General features: G+C 41.3%; 1 protein-coding gene across 4 annotated transcripts in view; it reads left to right on the plus strand.

The window, feature by feature from the left end:
• The window catches only part of mpped2a (metallophosphoesterase domain containing 2a), a 109,684-nt gene that overhangs the window by 48,661 nt on the left and 42,113 nt on the right, over positions 1–18,910 (plus strand). For all 4 annotated transcript variants that reach the window (XM_074624802.1, XM_074624791.1, XM_074624813.1 and 1 more), the window contains one exon: positions 3,286–3,511. In XM_074624802.1, coding sequence (XP_074480903.1) covers positions 3,286–3,511 — 226 coding nt within the window. The remainder of the gene's footprint in view (positions 1–3,285; positions 3,512–18,910) is intronic.

Raw genomic sequence — 18,910 nt, forward strand, 5'->3', positions numbered from 1 at the left:
AGGAAACTGTGTTTTTATGCCTCTGTGACAGCCGTGGCCTGAGGCGTTACGTTTTTGTTTTGTCCGTATGTCCGAACGTCCCATTCTCGTGAACATGATATCTCAGGATTCCTAGAGCGAATTTCTTCAAATTTGGCACAAACGTCCACCTGGACTCGTGGACAAACTGATTAGATGTTGGTGGTCAAAGGTCACTGTGACCTCACAAAACATGTTTTTGGCCATAACTCAAGAATTCATATGTTAATTATGACAATTTCACAGAATGGCTGTTTATCGGCAACATGATACGTATCTTGATACAGGGGTTATGATTCAATATATTGTGATACTGTACGCGAGGCGAAATTTAGGGAAAGTATAAAGAACACACCACCATATGCATAAAATCTGACAAAAAAAGTTTACTTTTTTTATGCAATCAGAACAGTGGGATCTGAACTGTCAGTTATCACAGTCCCTCTAACATCCAGCATCCTATCTCATACACTGAGAGGACGCATCTCTTTGCAAATGAAATAAAGTATTGATTGACTGTGTTCATCTTTGCATGTTAACTATTAATTAAAAATAAATACCGTATTTGAGAATCTATACAGTATCACAAAACATACTATTGAGACATTTGATATTTTCAATATTCTTTTTCACCCCCTAATGTCTAACAGGATAAAATGATGAAGTGACGACATTTTGGACAGACATGGATGTAACTAGGGATGTCACAGTACCAGAGATCTAGTAGTCGATACCAATACCAGTGAATTTACACGATTCTCGATACCAATTCGATACCACGGTAAAAAAAACAATAAATCCCATGTTATTCAACACGCACTCCTTTATTAAAACATTTGAACATTACAAAAAACAGAGGCATGTAGCCTTTAAGTAATAAATAAAAAGAAACGTCTATTAACATTGTAAAACAGAACAGTGGCATGAAGCCTTCAAGTATTTAAAACAAACCATATTGTCTGGATGTCTGTCTCTGAGGTGCTTTGCTAAATTGGAAGAAAAGTACGACGGCACCGTTACTGCACCGCATACTGGTTTTAACGGATCTATTATTACTCCTTGTAAATCCGCCTCGAACGCAAAGTACTTCCATACCCGACTCTTCTATTTGTTTTCTCAGCGAGTTGAGGCGGAGGTAGCGCTGCAGCTGCTGCCATCTTTCACGTCTCGTGTTGTTGTTTTTTTCCGTGCCGTTACGGCGTTCTTCTTCTTCTTTCATTTCACGGCAGATGAGAACACTTGTAGGCGTTTACTGCCCCCATTAGATCCGGAAGAATCGCATCTCCAGTACCTCCGCTCCAGATCCAAATGACCATTACAGGCATCGTTCGGTATATACCGTCGGTACCGAAGAAAACAAGTACCGTCACATTTTTAGAATTTTGGTACCGAGTTGGTACCGAAGTGTCGGTTCTCGTGACATCCCTAGATGTAACTGTAACTTGGCTGGTTGGCGGAGGCATATGACCGTGAGACAGTAATTGTAGTTTCACTCTGACATTTTATAGACCAAACAATTAATAGTTTGATCAAGATAAGCATCATTAATGAAGATCATTGTTAGTTGCAGCAGCGCTATTATAAATGATATAGCCTGGGTTGGGGGTGCTGCTGGTTAACTCTATTAGCCTGCAGATTAGTCTATAGAGAACCTACAGAGCAGGTGAAAAGAGACAGAAAGGAACTAAATCAACAGGAAGCCTAAAAACCCCGAATGAAGGAGGGGAAAAGGAGAACTAGAGAAAGGACGGAGGGGTGATGAAGGCCAGAGCCTTTTGCTGAGTGCTCAATCTGCTGGAATAAAGTAGTAAGTCAGTTTCTTGATGGCGAAGGGGACCCGGGGACAAATCACCCCGACAGAGGAGACGAAAAGGGCACAGCAGAAGTTGAAAGATGAGGGGATGAGAATTGTAATAGATGTTCTTCTCTATTTAGTTCAGGTTCATGCTTTCTCCAGCCGCCCGGCGTCTGCAGAGATGGACGGTGGTGTGCTGGGGTCAAGCAGAGCAGTCAGCTGGTTGTAACCTCTCTGACTGTCTGAATTGAGGGTATTTTTCCCCTCCACTTATCTGAGTTTTCTTTCCAGTCCTGATCTGTGCTCTGGGTTAGGTATACAGGGAGCTGCTGAGGAGAGCGTATACGCTCCGTGTACAAAATATTACAACAACCTGCTGTTTGTGTAAAAGCAGACCGACCAGGTGGAAACGTACAGCCCCTTTGTGACTTTATAAAACGCTGATCTGCCATGAAAGGAGAGCGGCGCTGCACGATCATGACCGCGTGTGAAGAATCTGTTGGCTGTTAAGAATTATTAGCAGTGTCATGAAATCGTAAGAATTTGTTGTTAATTTAATTTAACAACCTTAGAAACAAATATTCTGCTGATTCAATTCTCAATAATATCCTTTACTGATTTGCTGACAACATGCAGTAAAATATGATGGATTCAGAAATACTTTTATCAAGCAACAAATTAGTATTCCGGGCTAAGTCAAATATTTGTGTACACATGTGCCACATTTCTGCAACTGCTTCGAAGTAAAAGCCTGAATATTTCAGGGTTACAAGTGAGTTAAGAGTTGGTCTAAATCTTTTTGTTTATTTTTTGATAAACAGAAACTTTTCTCCGTATGAATTGAGTTGATGCTTATATTTCCAATAATTTCATATCGCAATAATAATAAAAAGGCAAAACCTGATGCAGCCCTAACAGGGAGCTGTAACTGAAGTAAAGGAGACCAGATATTAAAACCTTTGGATCTGTTCAAACAGCGACCTGGCTCATCAGTGCTGTCCACCTCTGATGTACAAAACGTTCTTTATTTGCAGCTACAGAAAAACCGCTCATTCGTCGGGTGGGCCCTCAATACTGCATCTCCACCCCCACGATCACTAATGACGTCACCAGCACAAGGTGGTGGTGCCGTATCTGGGATATTTTGGCTTCAGTTTTGTACAGTGGGAGGAGGTGGAGAAGTGTCGTCCATCTATATATACAGTAACTACAATGTCCTCAGTTCAGTTCTATGCCGGCCGTCACTTCAGTCAGCTTGTGCACAAAAATGTCATCATCACACATATTGGTGGAGCGACTGTTCCTGATGTGCTATACATTCATATCCACATGAACAGCAGATGGTTTATTTCAGGTCAGAGGTTTTAGAACATTTTAGATAGGAGGACATTGTTGCCTCACTGAGTATGAGAAGAACGTGATACAGACTAGATATTCAGCTCACCACCCTCTCCCTCTTTTGTCTCCTCTAGGTGGCCTCCCATACGAGTTTAAGGTGGTGATCGCCGGCAACCACGAGCTGACCTTTGATAAGGACTTTATGGCCGAGCTGGTCAAGCAGGATTACTACCGATTCCCCTCAGTGTCCAAACTCAAACCGGAGGACTTTGACAATGTCCAGACGCTCCTCTCAAACTGTGTGTACCTGCAGGACTCGGACGTCACCATAAAGGGATTCCGGATATACGGAGCGCCATGGTAAGAGCACCAAGCTCCCTTTTGTCCTCCATCCAAAACAACCCTCATCACTTTCTGTCTTTCTTTATCGCTGAGTCGCAATTGTGTGTGGTTGTGTTGTGGATCCCTGAGGTGAAGGTGTGCCTTCCCCTCTGTCAGTGTCTGGCTGTTTTCCAGCTCCGCTCCCTGCAGTAACTCTGTACTCTCAGTGAGGTGCCTCTCTTACACGCAGGGTGCTATTCCCAGCTCGCACATTTCTTTATGAGCTCAGGACCTTCGCCTGCTCCCCGGGCTTACGTTACACCTGTGTTTTGACACGGGGTTAAGTGATACGCGTGGTACCGGGACTCTCCTGTCAATAGGCTCTCAGGTGTGGAAAGAACGCAGAGAAAGAGAGGATGTGTATGGTGGAGGAACGGTGTAAGCAGCATGTATTCAACAGGGGGACTGAGAAGTGTTTGTGCAGATAAAGTACTTGTAGTCCTGATGGAGGAAAAGTCTCCTGAGACCACTGCTGCATTCATGGAAGTAAAACTTTGACTCATGCAGCTGAAATTTCATCCACTATAATGTTAGAAATGATAACGTGTTCTTGAATTAGTGTCATTTCAAAATAGATTCCTGGGTTAACCGGTAGGTTCTGTAGCTTGATGCACGTAACAATAGTTTTGTAGCTGTTTTTTTAAAAGAACTATTTGGGAGAAAGTGTTTCTCAGAAATGGTATTATTTGTTTGTTATGAAAGCAACACCAATATCCAGTATATTTGAGAGTTGACAGACGCGACGATGGCGGAGGATTCGGTGTCAAAGCAGACAGCAAAAGCGCCTATTTGGTAGGGGTGTAACGATACATCAATATGGATCGATATGTCGATTCAGTGATCAACGATCCAATATCATCGATGCAAAGTGAAAACATTGATACATGCAGTATCATCACCTTTAAAGGTCACCTATTATGCAAAATGCACTTTTCCATGTCTTTTAAACATCAATATCTGTCCCCAGTGTGTCTACAAGTCACCATAGTATCATAAAAGACCATCCTCTCTCTCTTTCTCCTGCTCCGTTTGTCCGGAAATGGGTGTCGAAAAACGCTGCGCAGCTTTTCCTTCTCTTCTGACGTCGTTTGAGAAATGCAAGCCATGTTAGGGTTTCCTGGTCGAACCAGAGCAGAACCTTCAGTAGCTGACCCCGCCCCACAGCGCGTCACTGTCTCTCCTCCTCAACCGAACTTGAGCAAAGTAGCTCCTACTGTTAGTCTGCAAGAACCAGCAGAACAGGCTTCATGTACTCCCATCATCTAAATATAACATGTTCTTTCACAAAGGCTTTATGTAATTACACTGTTTAAACAGATGATATTTATATATTATATATATTTGATGTCATGCATGTAGCAGAGTACAGGTAGTAAATAGTGACTTGTAAGCAACACAACACATTTCTGTTTCACAGTCAAACTTTATTTGAGTAGACAGATGACAATATTAATTATTCACAGCATTTGTAATCATCTCACCTGCAGTTAAGTTAACATGGTACAGGAGAAAGTCTTCAGCTCTGGTAAACTATGGTAAGCTAAGCTCCGGTGGTCTGTAGTCATGGTAACACAGAGACAGCTACTACTGTAAATAATATACCATTACTCTGATCTTCCATACATTTATCTTTTAGCAGAAATAATGAACTGACTACTGTTTCACATCTTCTATTTTCCACCCTGATGGTCGCTGTGTTTACACACCGTGTCATAGCGGTAGCATGTAGCTAACCCGTTAGCATGTAGCTACATGCTAACGGGTTAGCTCTGTATCTCCCATCTGCTCACAGCTATCTGCTCTCAGCTATCTGCTCTCAGCTGTCTGCTCTCCTCTGGGATGATTCTGTCGGCCATTTCTCACAGATGGATCTGTAAAGACTAACGTAAAACAGAGTGTATGTTTACGGTTTACAGAGTTGATGCATAATGTAAACACTGAGCTAACCAACAGAGCTATAAATAGCATTATTTACCTGAGAGAAACCGTCAGGAAAACCTGGAATCTGGACCGCAGATGTTCATCATTTGTCGCCGATTTCTGATCAGATTCCTCCGGTCACGTGCGCTGGGTGAAGTTTCTGGTTTATAAACTTTAAAGTGGTTTATAAACTTTATTCTAGCTCCTCTCTCTCCAGAGCTTCTCCGGGAGGGAGGGGGAGAGTGTGACGCTGTGTTGTTGAGGACGTTTGATTGACAGAAAACGCTGACCAATCAGAGCAGAGTGGGAGGAGACAGGCTGTGAATCAGGGGTTTTCAGACATAGGCTGAATTAGGCTCTGAGGCAGGCAGACTCAGGCTGCAGTATGAGAAGAATAAAGGGTTTTTTGAACATTGCAGCATGTAAAAATGTTCTAGTGCAACATTAGAATACATCTATGAACCTGGAAATGAGCATAATATGTGACCTTTAAAGTACACCTTTATTTTGAAGTTCCCATGGCACATCTGTGTCATTTCCATCCAAGTGCACCTTATTCCTACAGAGCCCAGTCATAAAATTGTCAAATCATATTTTAATTGCATTTTGTGAGTTGATATAAATGTAAGTGATTGTGTTAAATGGACATATGATATCATGTCATATTGATTGCAGGCCCCTGAATTAAATCAAATCGTAATAATATCGTGGCAGACTTTGTGATATCAGCAAATATCGTATTGTTGTCCAAAGAATCAATATAGTATTGTATCATGATGAAACTTGTGATTTACACCCCAACTATTTGCCAATGTTTTCAGATTTAAACCCAATACTATAAGGGAACTAGGGATGCTCATTTTGAAAGATTTTCTTAACCAATAACTGACCCTCGTTAACCGATTATTAACCGACAAGATTTGTGCGTCGCGCCAGCAACAGGAGCACAACGACAACGGAGTCTCCAGTTCACCGTCCAGGAGCGTTTACTTAGCAGCTACGATGCTGCGTGTAGTGTCGCGGACATGCAGCCACTTTCCCAGTAAAAGTCTCCACCGCACATTTAGTTTAGTTTAGCAGGTTGTCAGCTGTGTGTCTGCCCGGCATAACTTTAGCGAGAGGCCAACAAACAGTGTGTGTTTGTGCTACGTTAGCAGCTCTAGCATTGCTGGAGGCTTCTTGCTCGCCGCCGCCGCCACACACATTCAGTCTGTCAGCGCGACTTAACTTTAACTAGTGTCCGTGTGTGTGTTGGTGGTGAGTGTGAGGTTGTTGGTGGTGTTCTAGCTGTGAACGTAGGTGTAGCAGTGCGTACAGTTTATTTGTCGTTGAGTAAATGCTACTAAATTACAATTCCTCCACTCCACTCAAGCGAGCCAGAGACCAGAGCCGACTTCCTGTATCCTGCAACTCCAGCTCCGCCTCTTAAGGTGGGCTGTTAAGGTGGACCAGCTTTTCTCCTTAAAGTGATGAGCCGTTCCTCTGAGCCGCTCAGCTTTTTAATTAATTGTTAATGTTTCTTTTAACCGTTTTAACCGATAGTGTTAATCGGTTAAAATGCGTAATGTCGGTCAACGGTTAAACGGTTGATTATGAACATCCTTAAAGGAAACCATAATGTTAATGAGACAATTGGAGAAGGACGGAGCCGTCACAGTCGGTGTGCTGGTGGAAACCTGCGACCCCGCACCGGAGAGGCCAGACACGCAGCCATCCAACGTTACAGATCAAAGTCTCTTTTCTTGTAAAATGTCCGGTGTAATCGGTAACAGCGGTGTTGTCACCAGTTTAGGAATCGGTGGGAAAATTTCCGTGACACCCCTAATTTCTACATTTTCTAGATTGTATTGCTATTGTATACTGTATCTGTCCATCTTCTATGTTGTATATCCTCCTAGCCCGTATGAATATGGATTCAGAGTATTGCTGTAGAAGAGCTCAATGCTCAGTAAACAATGGTTGATGATGATTTCAGCATTATTTCCCTGCAGTAGAAATATTCTTAGACTGATGCTGATAGTTTGCCAGTTCAGTAGTGTGTTTCTAATAATCCTTTATTGTCATCTCGGTGGTGCCCTCTCTTTGCTCAATGCAATCGTCCAATAGAAAGAGTCCTGCCGTCTCACAGTATTTGAACCATCTGACCTGTATGTTTTGTTGTGTGACGGTCGAGGCTGAAATGTCTCTCTCTCTCTCTCTCTCTCTCTCTCTCTCTCTCTCTCTCTCTCTCTCTCTCTCTCTCTCTCTCTCTCTCTCTCTCTCTCTCTCTCTCTCTCTCTCTCTCTCTCTCTCTCTCTCTCTCTCTCTCTCTCTCTCTCTCTCTCTCTCTCTCTCTCTCTCTGTGTGTATGTTCAGTAGTCCTCACAAGTCTGCTCCAGACTTAAAATAACTATTTAGGTCACACCTTCATCCTTTCAGTGTCTATAATTAGCAGGTTTTCAGGCTGGCTTCAGAGGGACAGTGGCGGGGGCAGATCCCAGCATTCCTCCGACATCACAGCAGCAGGAAGAAGAGGTTACCCTCTCTTTTCCCCTCCATCCTTCCTCCTTTCCATCCCTCTGTTTGACAGAGGAAGGATGCTGCCCCCCCTCCCTGGTGGGTGTTTAGTGTGAGGGCTGGTAAGTGTCTGTTGTGACAGCTGGGGGTCTCGTGAGAGGCGGAGTGGACAGCTTGGCCACCCCCACCCCTCCTCAGCTTCCTCACCTCCTTCACACCCATATGCCATCGTGGCCCGAGGTCTGGCCTGCTTGTCCGGTGTGAGGTCTCACTTAGCCCCGCAGTGACCCCTCACTTCATCAACAGCTCACCAGCTCGCCGCCTGGGTGGCCGAGCTCCTCCGAGTCCCTCGGCGGCCTGCTGCTGCAGGCCAGGACGCGACAGCATCACTCAGGAAATGTAGCGTGTAACTACCACCTGATAAACGCTGCAGTGGTCTGCTCTGCTGCTGCTGCTTTAAAAACACAATTAAATATCATATTCAGTTCATCTAATCCCACATCTGCTTTCAGTGGGCTGAAGTAGGGATGCACGATATGGAGCTTTTTATTTATTTTTTCTTCTACTTCTTCTTCTTCTTCTTCTTCTACTCCTCCGTGTTTATTGGTGGATTGCAAACCAATTTTCATGGTGCATACCACCTACTGAGGGTGTACAGGGCTCTAGACTAACTTTTCCACTGGTAGCACTGGTGCTACCAACTTTCTCAGTTGGTCGCACAAGCACATGATTTGGTCCCACCCTTTTTTTTGGGTAACAGCATGGTATTAATCAATGACCTTGCATGCTAATAAATAGTTGTCTTAATTTACATATCCCAGTGAAACATTGACAATGCCTCCAAGCTTGATATTTGCAAAATATTTTAACTAACAAGTTTAGAGTTTCCTGCAACGGACGGCCCACATTGCCTACAATAAAAACATAGCACAGTGTTCCCCTCGTACCGTAACCACGGGTACTGTGTTAGCCATTGTGGCTGAAAGTGGTACTTCTGTTTCTTCACCTGTCTGTCAGCCAGTCTCTCCGTGCCTGTTGCACATTCATCATCGGTGGTGTCTGAGTCGGCATCTCTGTTAGACTCTCCCTCACCACCAGCTTCCTCCGTTCTCTCCTCATTTTTTTTTTTTTTAAATAATCAGCGATAGACCGCTTCATTTTGGTGAACAGCGAAACTTTGGCGCCCTGCAGTGTGTGATGCGCGTGAGCAGGGTCTGAAATTAACTTTTTTCCATTAACTGTGGTTTGTTATTGCCATCTGTAGTGATTATTGCATAAAAACATAATTATTAATTGTGATTATTTAAATATAATATGTACAATAATAATTCCCTTTCTATTATCTATTTTATATTGCTGTGAAAAAAAAATAGCATTTGGTCGAAAAACAAGATTTTGCATTGGGCACCCAAAAAGTTATGACCGGCCCTGCTAGCTGCTCTCTAAAGTTAGAGGAGCTGCTGGAGATGCTGCTGTCATGAGGCGATCATGTTGGTACGGACTAAATTCATTCATTGCAGCCTTGTTACCCAAAGGGGACAAAGAGAGGAGTCAGTAAGTAAATAAGTGGTTAACATCAGTAACATGATTTGAGCTGTGGCGGAGTTTTGACTCCTCGTTAACGTAACGTTATCGTCATCTCACTCACTGTGATTGCAAACGTCGGCTGCCGGCTCGTTAGTGAGCGTTAACTGTAACGTTACCGTTAACATCCAACAGTCTAACGTTAGCTAACTGTAACGTTACTGGTAACTACTAGAGAGTTTAACTCACTGACTTGAGTTATTCTCCGTTGACGCTGCAGCTCCTGAGATCAGAGGCCGGCTGTGTGTGTGTGTGTGTGTGTGTGTGTGTGTGGGACGGATCGCATACAGTGTGTATACGTGTGTGGGTTTATGTTGTCACGGAGGTTTAATAATAACGGTGCGCTACACAAAACCTGCAGTCATTTTCATCATAGAAGGTTTCCACAGAACAGAGGAGGTGCAGGAGAGGAGAGAGAGGCTGCGCCAGTGAGGAACAAAAACCACTGCTTTCATCTGCTATATCCAACGCTCTTACCTTGTTACCAAAATAGTAATGATCATGCACTTGCAAAATGCCACTAGGTAAAAATTTTACTCGCACACTCCCAAAAAGGTCGCATATGCGATCATTTTGGTCGCAGTCTAGAGCCCTTGTGTACATGCTGCACTTGTTGAGTTAATGAAGCAATTTGGATTGTCAGCCAATAATCTATGGGCTATAATTTAATTATCTGAATAATTAATTAAAAAAATAATTAAAAAAAGTTTTTTTTCTATCTGTTCAAACTGTATCTTAAAGGGGGAGATGTGTGATGGTTAAGATTGATGTTTTTCTGCTGAAGCACCTGATGAGAGGCAAAGAGTAGCTGCTAAAATAGAAGAGTGTAGAGGTACAAGACAGGGAAGGTTAATGGTGTTTTAGTAGGACTGTCAATCGATTAAAATATTTAATTGTGATTAATTGCATGATTGTCCATAGTATATATCGCGATTTATCGCAAATTAATCGCATTTTTCATCTGTTCAGAATGTACCTTAAAGCGAGATTTGTCAAATATTTAATACTCTTATCAACATGGGAGTGAACAAATATGCTGCTTTATGCAAAGATGTGTATATATCTATAATGGGAAATCAATTAACAACACAAAACAATGACAGATATTGTCCAGAAACTCTCACAGGTACTGCATTTAGCATAAAACAATATGCTCCAATCATAACATGGCAAACTGCAGCCCAACAGGCGACAACAGCTGTCAGTGTGTCAGTGTGCTGACTTGACTATGACTTGCCCCTAACTGTATGTGATTATCATAAAGTGGGCATGTCTGTAAAGGGGAGACTCGTGGGTACCCAGAGAACTCATTTTCATTCACTGATCTGGAGGTCAGAGGTCAAGGGACCTCTTTGAAAATGGACAGGACAGTTTTTCCTCTACAAACTTTAGTCTAAGTTTGGAGCTTTATTTAACCTCCTTTGAGCAACAACCAAAAAATCCCAACTTGTATTAATCCATTAAAGAAATTAGTGGCGTTAAAAATGAATTTGCGTTAACACGTTATTATCGCGTTAACTTTGACAGCCTTCATAATAATATAACTTTCCTATTATCTGCCAGTCATTTTTCGGGCCCGATATATATCGTGCATCCCTAGTTTGAAGTTTTAGAGACTTTCAGTTTTATGACAAAATTAAATTTTTCATAGGAAATTGGGTATTTCCGAGTTTACCAACATTTGTTGGCTTTTTTTTTAACCTCAAATGCCACAGATTGTATTATGTCCCACCGCCGTCCAACTCAAACTGACAAATGTCAACGACAAAGAAAAAATGCCATCCAAAGGATGTTTCCGTGTTTCCTTTCACTTTGTAGAGAAATCCACTTTGCTTGTTGCTGTTCTAAAAAGCAGTTTGCTTTTTCTTTTAATCCATCAGCCACTCTTTAATATTCACTTCACAGCTCCTCTGTTATGTTTCATCAAATCCACTAAAATAATGAATGATTTGTGTCTCGAAAAACACAAGAACACTTCCACAAGATCAAGCAGGACTGTGACGTGGTGGAGAAGCAGCAGGTTTACACACAATGACTGCAGGTTTTCATCTGTACAAGATGGAAGCAAACACTCTGCTCTGATTAGCAAAATAACAACCTACTTTCCATCGCTGCTCCCACCATTTCTTTTTATCAATTCATCATTTAAATGGCGTTTTTAAAGGTCTAATGGATCAAAATGACATTCTGCTGCAGCGCTTTTCAAACATAATCTCTTATAATTATCTGCAGCAGGTTGTCAGTTCAGTATGTGGTCATTTATAGTGGAAAGATTTGGATATAGCGCTGAGAAACAGTTCATTCAGTACGATATGTATGTGTTGTGGACACATCCATGTCTGCCGTACTCACATTAGACATAAAAGCAGCACACGCAAACATGCTTTCACATCCTATCAGTAAAAGTCTGCACTTTCCCACGCCGATTGTTTCAACTTTTTATCTCCTAAAAGTGAGGAAGTAAAGCTCGTCTGAACTCCACTCTTTAGGGATCGAGGTGGATTTGAACAAGGTCAAGCTTTCTCTCACACACACTCATAGCTTTTTGGTTACTTAAATATGTGTCCAACATGTTGCCTCAGTTAATTAATCTCACAAGAGTATCTATAAAAACATCTTCAGTGTTGAGGGGAAAATTGCCCCAGATGTTGTAAATGGGAGTACTCCTCTGGCTGTGGGTTTATTGCCGATAAAAAAATATATATATCAGAGATTAGATTCATTTAAAAGCAGGAGACTTTCCTTAATTCCTTAAAGTGGCAACAGATAACTTTTCAACTGACCCAAATGCAGCTACTGAAACAAGAAACGTCTTGAATAAATTAATTCCTTTGAAAATATCCTTGAACTTTCCTTATCAGATTAAATGGGTGATATGAATGATTAGCAAACAGGGAGGATTACACTTTTCCAGGGCTAAAACTACAAATTATTTTCAACTAAAATGCCTTTTAGTTTTTCGATTAATCATGTTTGAAATGACAATTCTCACTATTTCTCAAAGGGGACATCTTCTTGTTGCTCGTCTTGTCCGACTAAAACTTTAAAACTAGGCCTGTCAGAGTTGACGCGATAACGCGTTGACATAAATTCATTTTAGCTCCTCCTCCTGACCGCCAGATACGAGTCTCCCCTTTACAGACATGCCCACTTTATGATAATCACATGCAGTTTGGGGCAAGTCATAGTCAAGTCAGCACACTGACACACTGACAGCTGTTGTTGCCTGTTGGGCTGCAGTTTGCCATGTTATGATCTGAGCATATTGTTTTATGCTAAATGCAGTACCTGTGAGGGTTTCTGGATCAATATCTGGCATCGTTTTGTGTTGTTCATTGATTTCCAATAATAAATATACAGTATACATATGTTTACATAAAGCAGCATATTTGTCCACTCCCATGTTGATAAGAGTATTAAATATTATAGTAATAAATTAAATTGACCAATCTCCCTTTAAGGTTCATTTAGAACAGATAAAAAAATGTGATTCATTGCAATTAATCACGATTAACTATGGACAATCATGCGATTAATTGTGATTGAATATTTGAATCATTTGACAGTCCTAATTAAAACCCAAATAGATTGGATTTACAATGATATCAAATACAGAAAAGCAGCAAATCATCACATCTGAGAGGCTGAAACCAGCAACAATATTTAGAATTTTTTGCTTTAGAAATGCATTCCTGTATGACTCTATGACCTCAAGGACAAAATGCTGTTGAGAGATGTCCAGATGTTCATTTCTACTCTCTGTATTTATTGAACAAATTTGACTTTATAAGACATTTTTTCTACCTTTACACACAGTATCAGGAGAATTATAAACATTTGGAGTAAAGCTCTCTTCTGACCCTTTTCACTCCTGCTTGGAGTGAAAGCAGTGTAGCATGAAAGACATACAACACACACCGTTTAATGACAGATGCTTAACAGACCGAATACCTAAACCTCCTCTTCTCGCACTCACACACTCCTACACGCACACACACACACACACACTGTGGAAAGACGAGCAGGCTTCTGCAGCTTGTCAATTCAGCCTCTTTTAGGAGGAGCTGAAGGTCTCTCTCGCTGGACAGTTTATGATTTTATTCACATCGTCAACTCTTTCTGCTTCAGGCAACAAGATTTTTGGGCAAAGTAAAACTCTTCTCTGAACTTTAAACCCTTTTAATGTATTTATTAATCTGCTTTTTAACCTTCAGTCTTTAATCTACTGCTTTAATGCAGGATATGAAATTCAGTTTTTTGCCCTTTGTAAATGGTAAAAAGTTGAGTGCCTTTCCAGTCTTGACAGCTTTATAACTTAAAACACTTCAGATCTGAGCTGAATTGTTACATGATTATACCCCTAAGAGTGATAAAACTGTAAACTGAGTCATTTATCAACTAAAAATCTGAACTATTTTGTGGTCACAGCCTCTGAAACATGAAGAGGTTTTGGTATCCCTGTACAGTATATGGAAGCAGGAGAGACAAAATAAACAAATTGATGACGTCATTTTTGCTCTGGAAACGAGCACACAGCTTCTTTAGATTAAGTAGAGGCGGAAATGTTAATCCACAGCTTTACTTTAACATGCACTTTATTCATTCACACGTTTTTGAGAAATCTGTAAGTCTAGTAGTTCCGTGACGTAGTTACTACTCGCAGGGGTAGTTTGTAAAGTACTACAGCAGGAGAGCTAACAGCTAGCCAGCCAGGTCAGCACTAGTCAGTCCCAAAAGGTTTCTTCTCGCAGTGTTCTGTTTACTTCCCCTTACTTTTCATTTGATATGGAAGAGAGGGCAAAGAAATGTCTAGGTTGTTAACGGGACAATGATTTTATAGTTGATTCAAAGGATGTGTGTGTACCGTGGTCTCCTGTCTCATAACTGTAGTCTGCGCAACACAGCTAGCAAGCAACGATAGCTTCCTCCATTTTGGAGACTCTGACTCTCCGTTCCCTCAGAGGTCAGCACTAACCCAGTCAATTGTCAAGCACATTTTAAAGGAACTTTTGAAATGTCCCAAAAGAAGAAATGTTGTTTAGCTGCATTCCCATCAACTGGAAGTTTGCAAACTCGGTTATGCAAAGTGTAGTTTGGCCAGAAGTTGGCGCTATAGGCTAGCATGGCTGTAATCGGCCAGTAAACAGAGTAGAAGAAGAAGAGGTTGTGAACCGGAAACAAAACAAGTTGGCTTGGCCATATAAATATCAAAGTAATTCAAGTAAATACATAGTGTACACTAACCATCTAGGAGAGAAAAATGGAGAGAGATCTTCAGGAATTTGTTTCAATTAAGTTTTAATTGTCCTTTCATGCCACTAGTGTTGACTAGGGATGTCACGAGAACCGATACTTTGGTACAAAGTCGATGCTAAAATTAAAAAACGTGACGTACTCTTACTACAGTACCGAAGGTACTGTACGATGCCTGTAATGGTCATTGGTACCGGAGTTACTGGAGATGCGACCCTTCCGGATCTGATGGGCGCAGCTCATATATGGGGGCATAAACGCTTACAAGTGTTCTCATCTGCCGTGAAACGAAGGAAGAAGAAGAACGCCAACAGCACGGAAAAAAACAAGTACATGTGAAAGACAGCAACAAGTGCTGCCGCAGCGCCAGCTCCGCCTCGACTCGTTGAGAAGACACGTAGCAAGAGTCAGGTATGGAGGTACTTTACGTTCGAGGCGGATCATCGAGGAGTAATAATAGTCACAAAAGCCGATATGCAAACGGTGCCGTCGTACTTTTCAAACCAAAGGAAGAATTACTTCCAATTTAGCAATCAATTTATGAATCAATTAAAAGAAATCCTGAAAATAATCTCTCACACATGCAGAGACTTGGCTCGGACATCAATAATAGGAGGAGTGACCGGTCAGCCTGGTCACAGATATGTGAGGAATCCTGCCGGTTTCGCCGACTGCGATAAGCTCTGCTGACTGATTCCGAACAGAGACATGCGAGCAGAGAGCAGAGAAGAGAGACAGTCTGTAGGGATTAAACTGTTCTGTGATTCTAGACTTGACCGCAACTTAACTCCCTGGTCGAAGGTCAAACTGTTGCCTCCCTGATCCTCCCAGCCGAAGCTCTCCTCTCTCCTCCTCTGCCTCGTCTCTTCCTCTCCCTTTCTGTCATATTATTTTTCTCCTTTCTTCACAGTACTTACTTTGGTTCCTGTTAGCAAATGAAACTGCAATCAATGTTTGGTTGGTTTATTCAATAGCAAATCAGTCTGCTGGCTTGTGCGTGCGTGCGTGCGTGCGTGCGTGCGTGCGTGCGTGCGCGCGCGCGCTTGTGTGCCTTCCAGAGGCGGCAGATTAAATCCAACTGCCCTCATTTGACTCTCTGAAACTCACCTCGGGGGAAACCTGGAGGGCCAAATGCAGATTTGTCATTTGCAGATTTTAGTTTTATTCATGTATTCATTTCTCACTGTAAAGGTCAGCCGTGTGTGCGTGTGCGTGTGCGTGTGCGTGTGCGTGTGTGTTTGGGGTGCGTGTGTTCATTATGAGTAGGTCAGAGATCTGTGAGGTTGACCCTCCTCTCCCCATAATCTGTCTCTCTGTCTACACTATGTGGCCAAAGGTATATGGACACCCCCTTCTACATTATGTCATTTTGCTCCAGGTTTTTTTACTGTAGTTCAGGAAAATGTTCATTCTTAAGCATCTAAATCATTTTAGATAATAGTATCATATCATTTTGAGGAAGATGCTTTCCCTGTTTCAACATGGTGCGAGGGTCATAGGGCTGGACTATATCGCCAAAAATGATATCACAATATGCTTTTTACATTAATCGATATCGATAATGATCACAATATTAGGGTTGTCAAAGTTAACGCGATAACGTGTTAGCGCAAATTCGTTTTAAGGTCACTTATTTCTTTTTTTTAACGCAACTTGCAGTTTTTAGGTTGTAGCGGGCTCAGTTTTACAACTAGAGTGAATGAATATGAACATCTACTCAAAAAGGTAATCATATGCATTATAATCATTTTACATTTACATAGTGACATGGGATGAAATACAGAAATAATTGATGTGGTTTACATTTTAAGAGTATTCTCCTCAGGACAAAACCCTAAAGAAAGCAGGAGGTTAGTTCTGAACAGAACGGGACGATGAGGGTCCATTACGTATATACTGGCTGTCTCACTGCTGCACTTTAGAGCATGCACATTAGAGACTTCCTCTAGCTGAGTAGGCTAACTTCAATGTCCCAAACTAACTAACTTCACCTCAATCTTGAGGCTCTTCTAGACTTTCCAAATGTTAGCGGACAGAACTGATCATATTGTGATAGTAAAAGGAGTCATTTCGTGGGAGTTTGTGACGCTCAAAACAATTCATCCACCGTTTTACAGCAGCGACGGAGTCAGCTACGATGTGTCGGCTGTTCTATATCGAAATACTTTATCAAAAATAAATCTCATCAATTTATCATTGTTATAGTGGAAGATTTTATTGTGAAATTTTTTTAGATCATTTTATCGCCCAGCCCTATAATGCCCCCGTGCACAAAGTTAGGTCACTTTGGTGCCGAAGAACTTGACCGATCTGCAAAGAGCCCTGACCTCAACCCCATCCAACACCTTGGGGATGAACTGAAATGAGCCAGACCTGATTACCTCAATGATGCAAATTCCTGCAGCCAGGTTCTAACATCTGGTGGAAAGACTGAAACCAGAAAAGTGGAGGCTGTTCTAGCAGCAGATTAATGCCCATGGTTTTTACATATGTGTATATGTCCATATACTTCTGGCCATATAGTAAAAGGAAAACAAATCTTTTACCCCCCTCAGTCTCTCTCTCTCTTTTTCTTTCAGTGGTCTTTTGTTGAATGAACATCCTGGTGTTGTTATAAAACACCCCTGACCCTCAACACACACACACACACATAGATTTACTTACCTTTTGGGAAAATGCAGTTTGAAAATATTCTTTTAATCAACAGTTTATTAAAATATTTGCTATAGATGTATAAACACTCTGATCTCTCATCTGACAAGAACAAGTGGTGTCCTCATTATAAACTACACATCAAAACTGCAGAACAAATTAGACGGAAACTAAATAACCTGAAACCAAATCGTTTTAATGTCTTCACGTTATTTTACTTTTGATTTGACAGCCCTCACATCTACCACCGTGTATTATGACCTTCCAGTCTGATGGAGGCTTCCATTCAAACAGATACCTTTCCTTTTGACAGAACTTCTGTTAGTATTAGGGATGTCACGATATCAGAAATCTAGTAGTCGATGCCAATACCAGTGAATTTCCACGATTCTCGATACCCAATTCGACACCACGTTAAAAAATAAATAAATAAAGGGAAATGCTGAGACTTTATTCCTCAGGTATAGCTCAATGACTGTAAGAGAACAGCAGAGACTGTACACACACACACACACACTCTCTATATACAGTAAATCCTCAGATTGAAAGCGGTAGTTTAAATTCATTGACATGGTGACAGACCATTAGACCATTAAATATTTATTTAAAATGCTAATGTTATATTTTAATGACAATAAAAAAGCACCACTTTTCAGAGATTTAGCAATAAACAACAAAAGATAGAAATTCAGTTCTGTTTTTCCCCCCACGAGTGAATCATCTTCTCCAACAAATTAATAAAGGATCTCTGAAAAAGTAAACAAACCCAACATCTCGACGGCGCTGTTGTGTGTGTGTGTGTGTGTGTGTGTGTGTGTGTGTGTGTGTGTGTGTCAAACTCCGACACACAGAGAGCAGAGGACGGCAACCTTCAGAGAGTTACTCGCCAAACGGAAAATCCACCCGCATTTGGCGCTTGGCGGGTGTTAATTTGGGAACCTGACTGCAGGCATCGTACGGTACCTTCGGTACTGTAGAAAAAGAGTACTGTCACGTTTTTAGAGTTTTGGCATCAACTTGGTACCGAAGTATTGGTTCTCGTGACATCTCTAGTTTGTATGGTCTCCTCATGAGCTTAGGATCTTTGCAGGTCTTAAAAATATGTTCAATGTTTTTCTTGTTTTCTATGTTGACATCATTTCTAAAGCCCTGCAGATAATAATAATAATAATAATCAGTATCTTTATTAACAGGATTAAACAGATAAACTATTTAACACAATTTTAATAAGCCCCCAAAAACTACTAAAACTACTAACTATTACTGCACAAACTAAATTCTTAAGTTTGCCAAGTTTTGCAAAGAAAAACAGGGTTACATTGAATGAAACATTTATGGAGCTGAACAATCTTGAGTGGATCTGCATGTATATATACATATATACATGTAAATACGTGTAAAACCCTGTACTTATGCCACCTGTTAAGTGAAATCTTCCTGCATGATGTGTCCAGAAATTGGTCTTAAACATGT

This window comes from Sebastes fasciatus, chromosome 2 (genome assembly GCF_043250625.1).
Source record: "Sebastes fasciatus isolate fSebFas1 chromosome 2, fSebFas1.pri, whole genome shotgun sequence".
NCBI classification, from domain to species: domain Eukaryota; kingdom Metazoa; phylum Chordata; class Actinopteri; order Perciformes; family Sebastidae; genus Sebastes; species Sebastes fasciatus.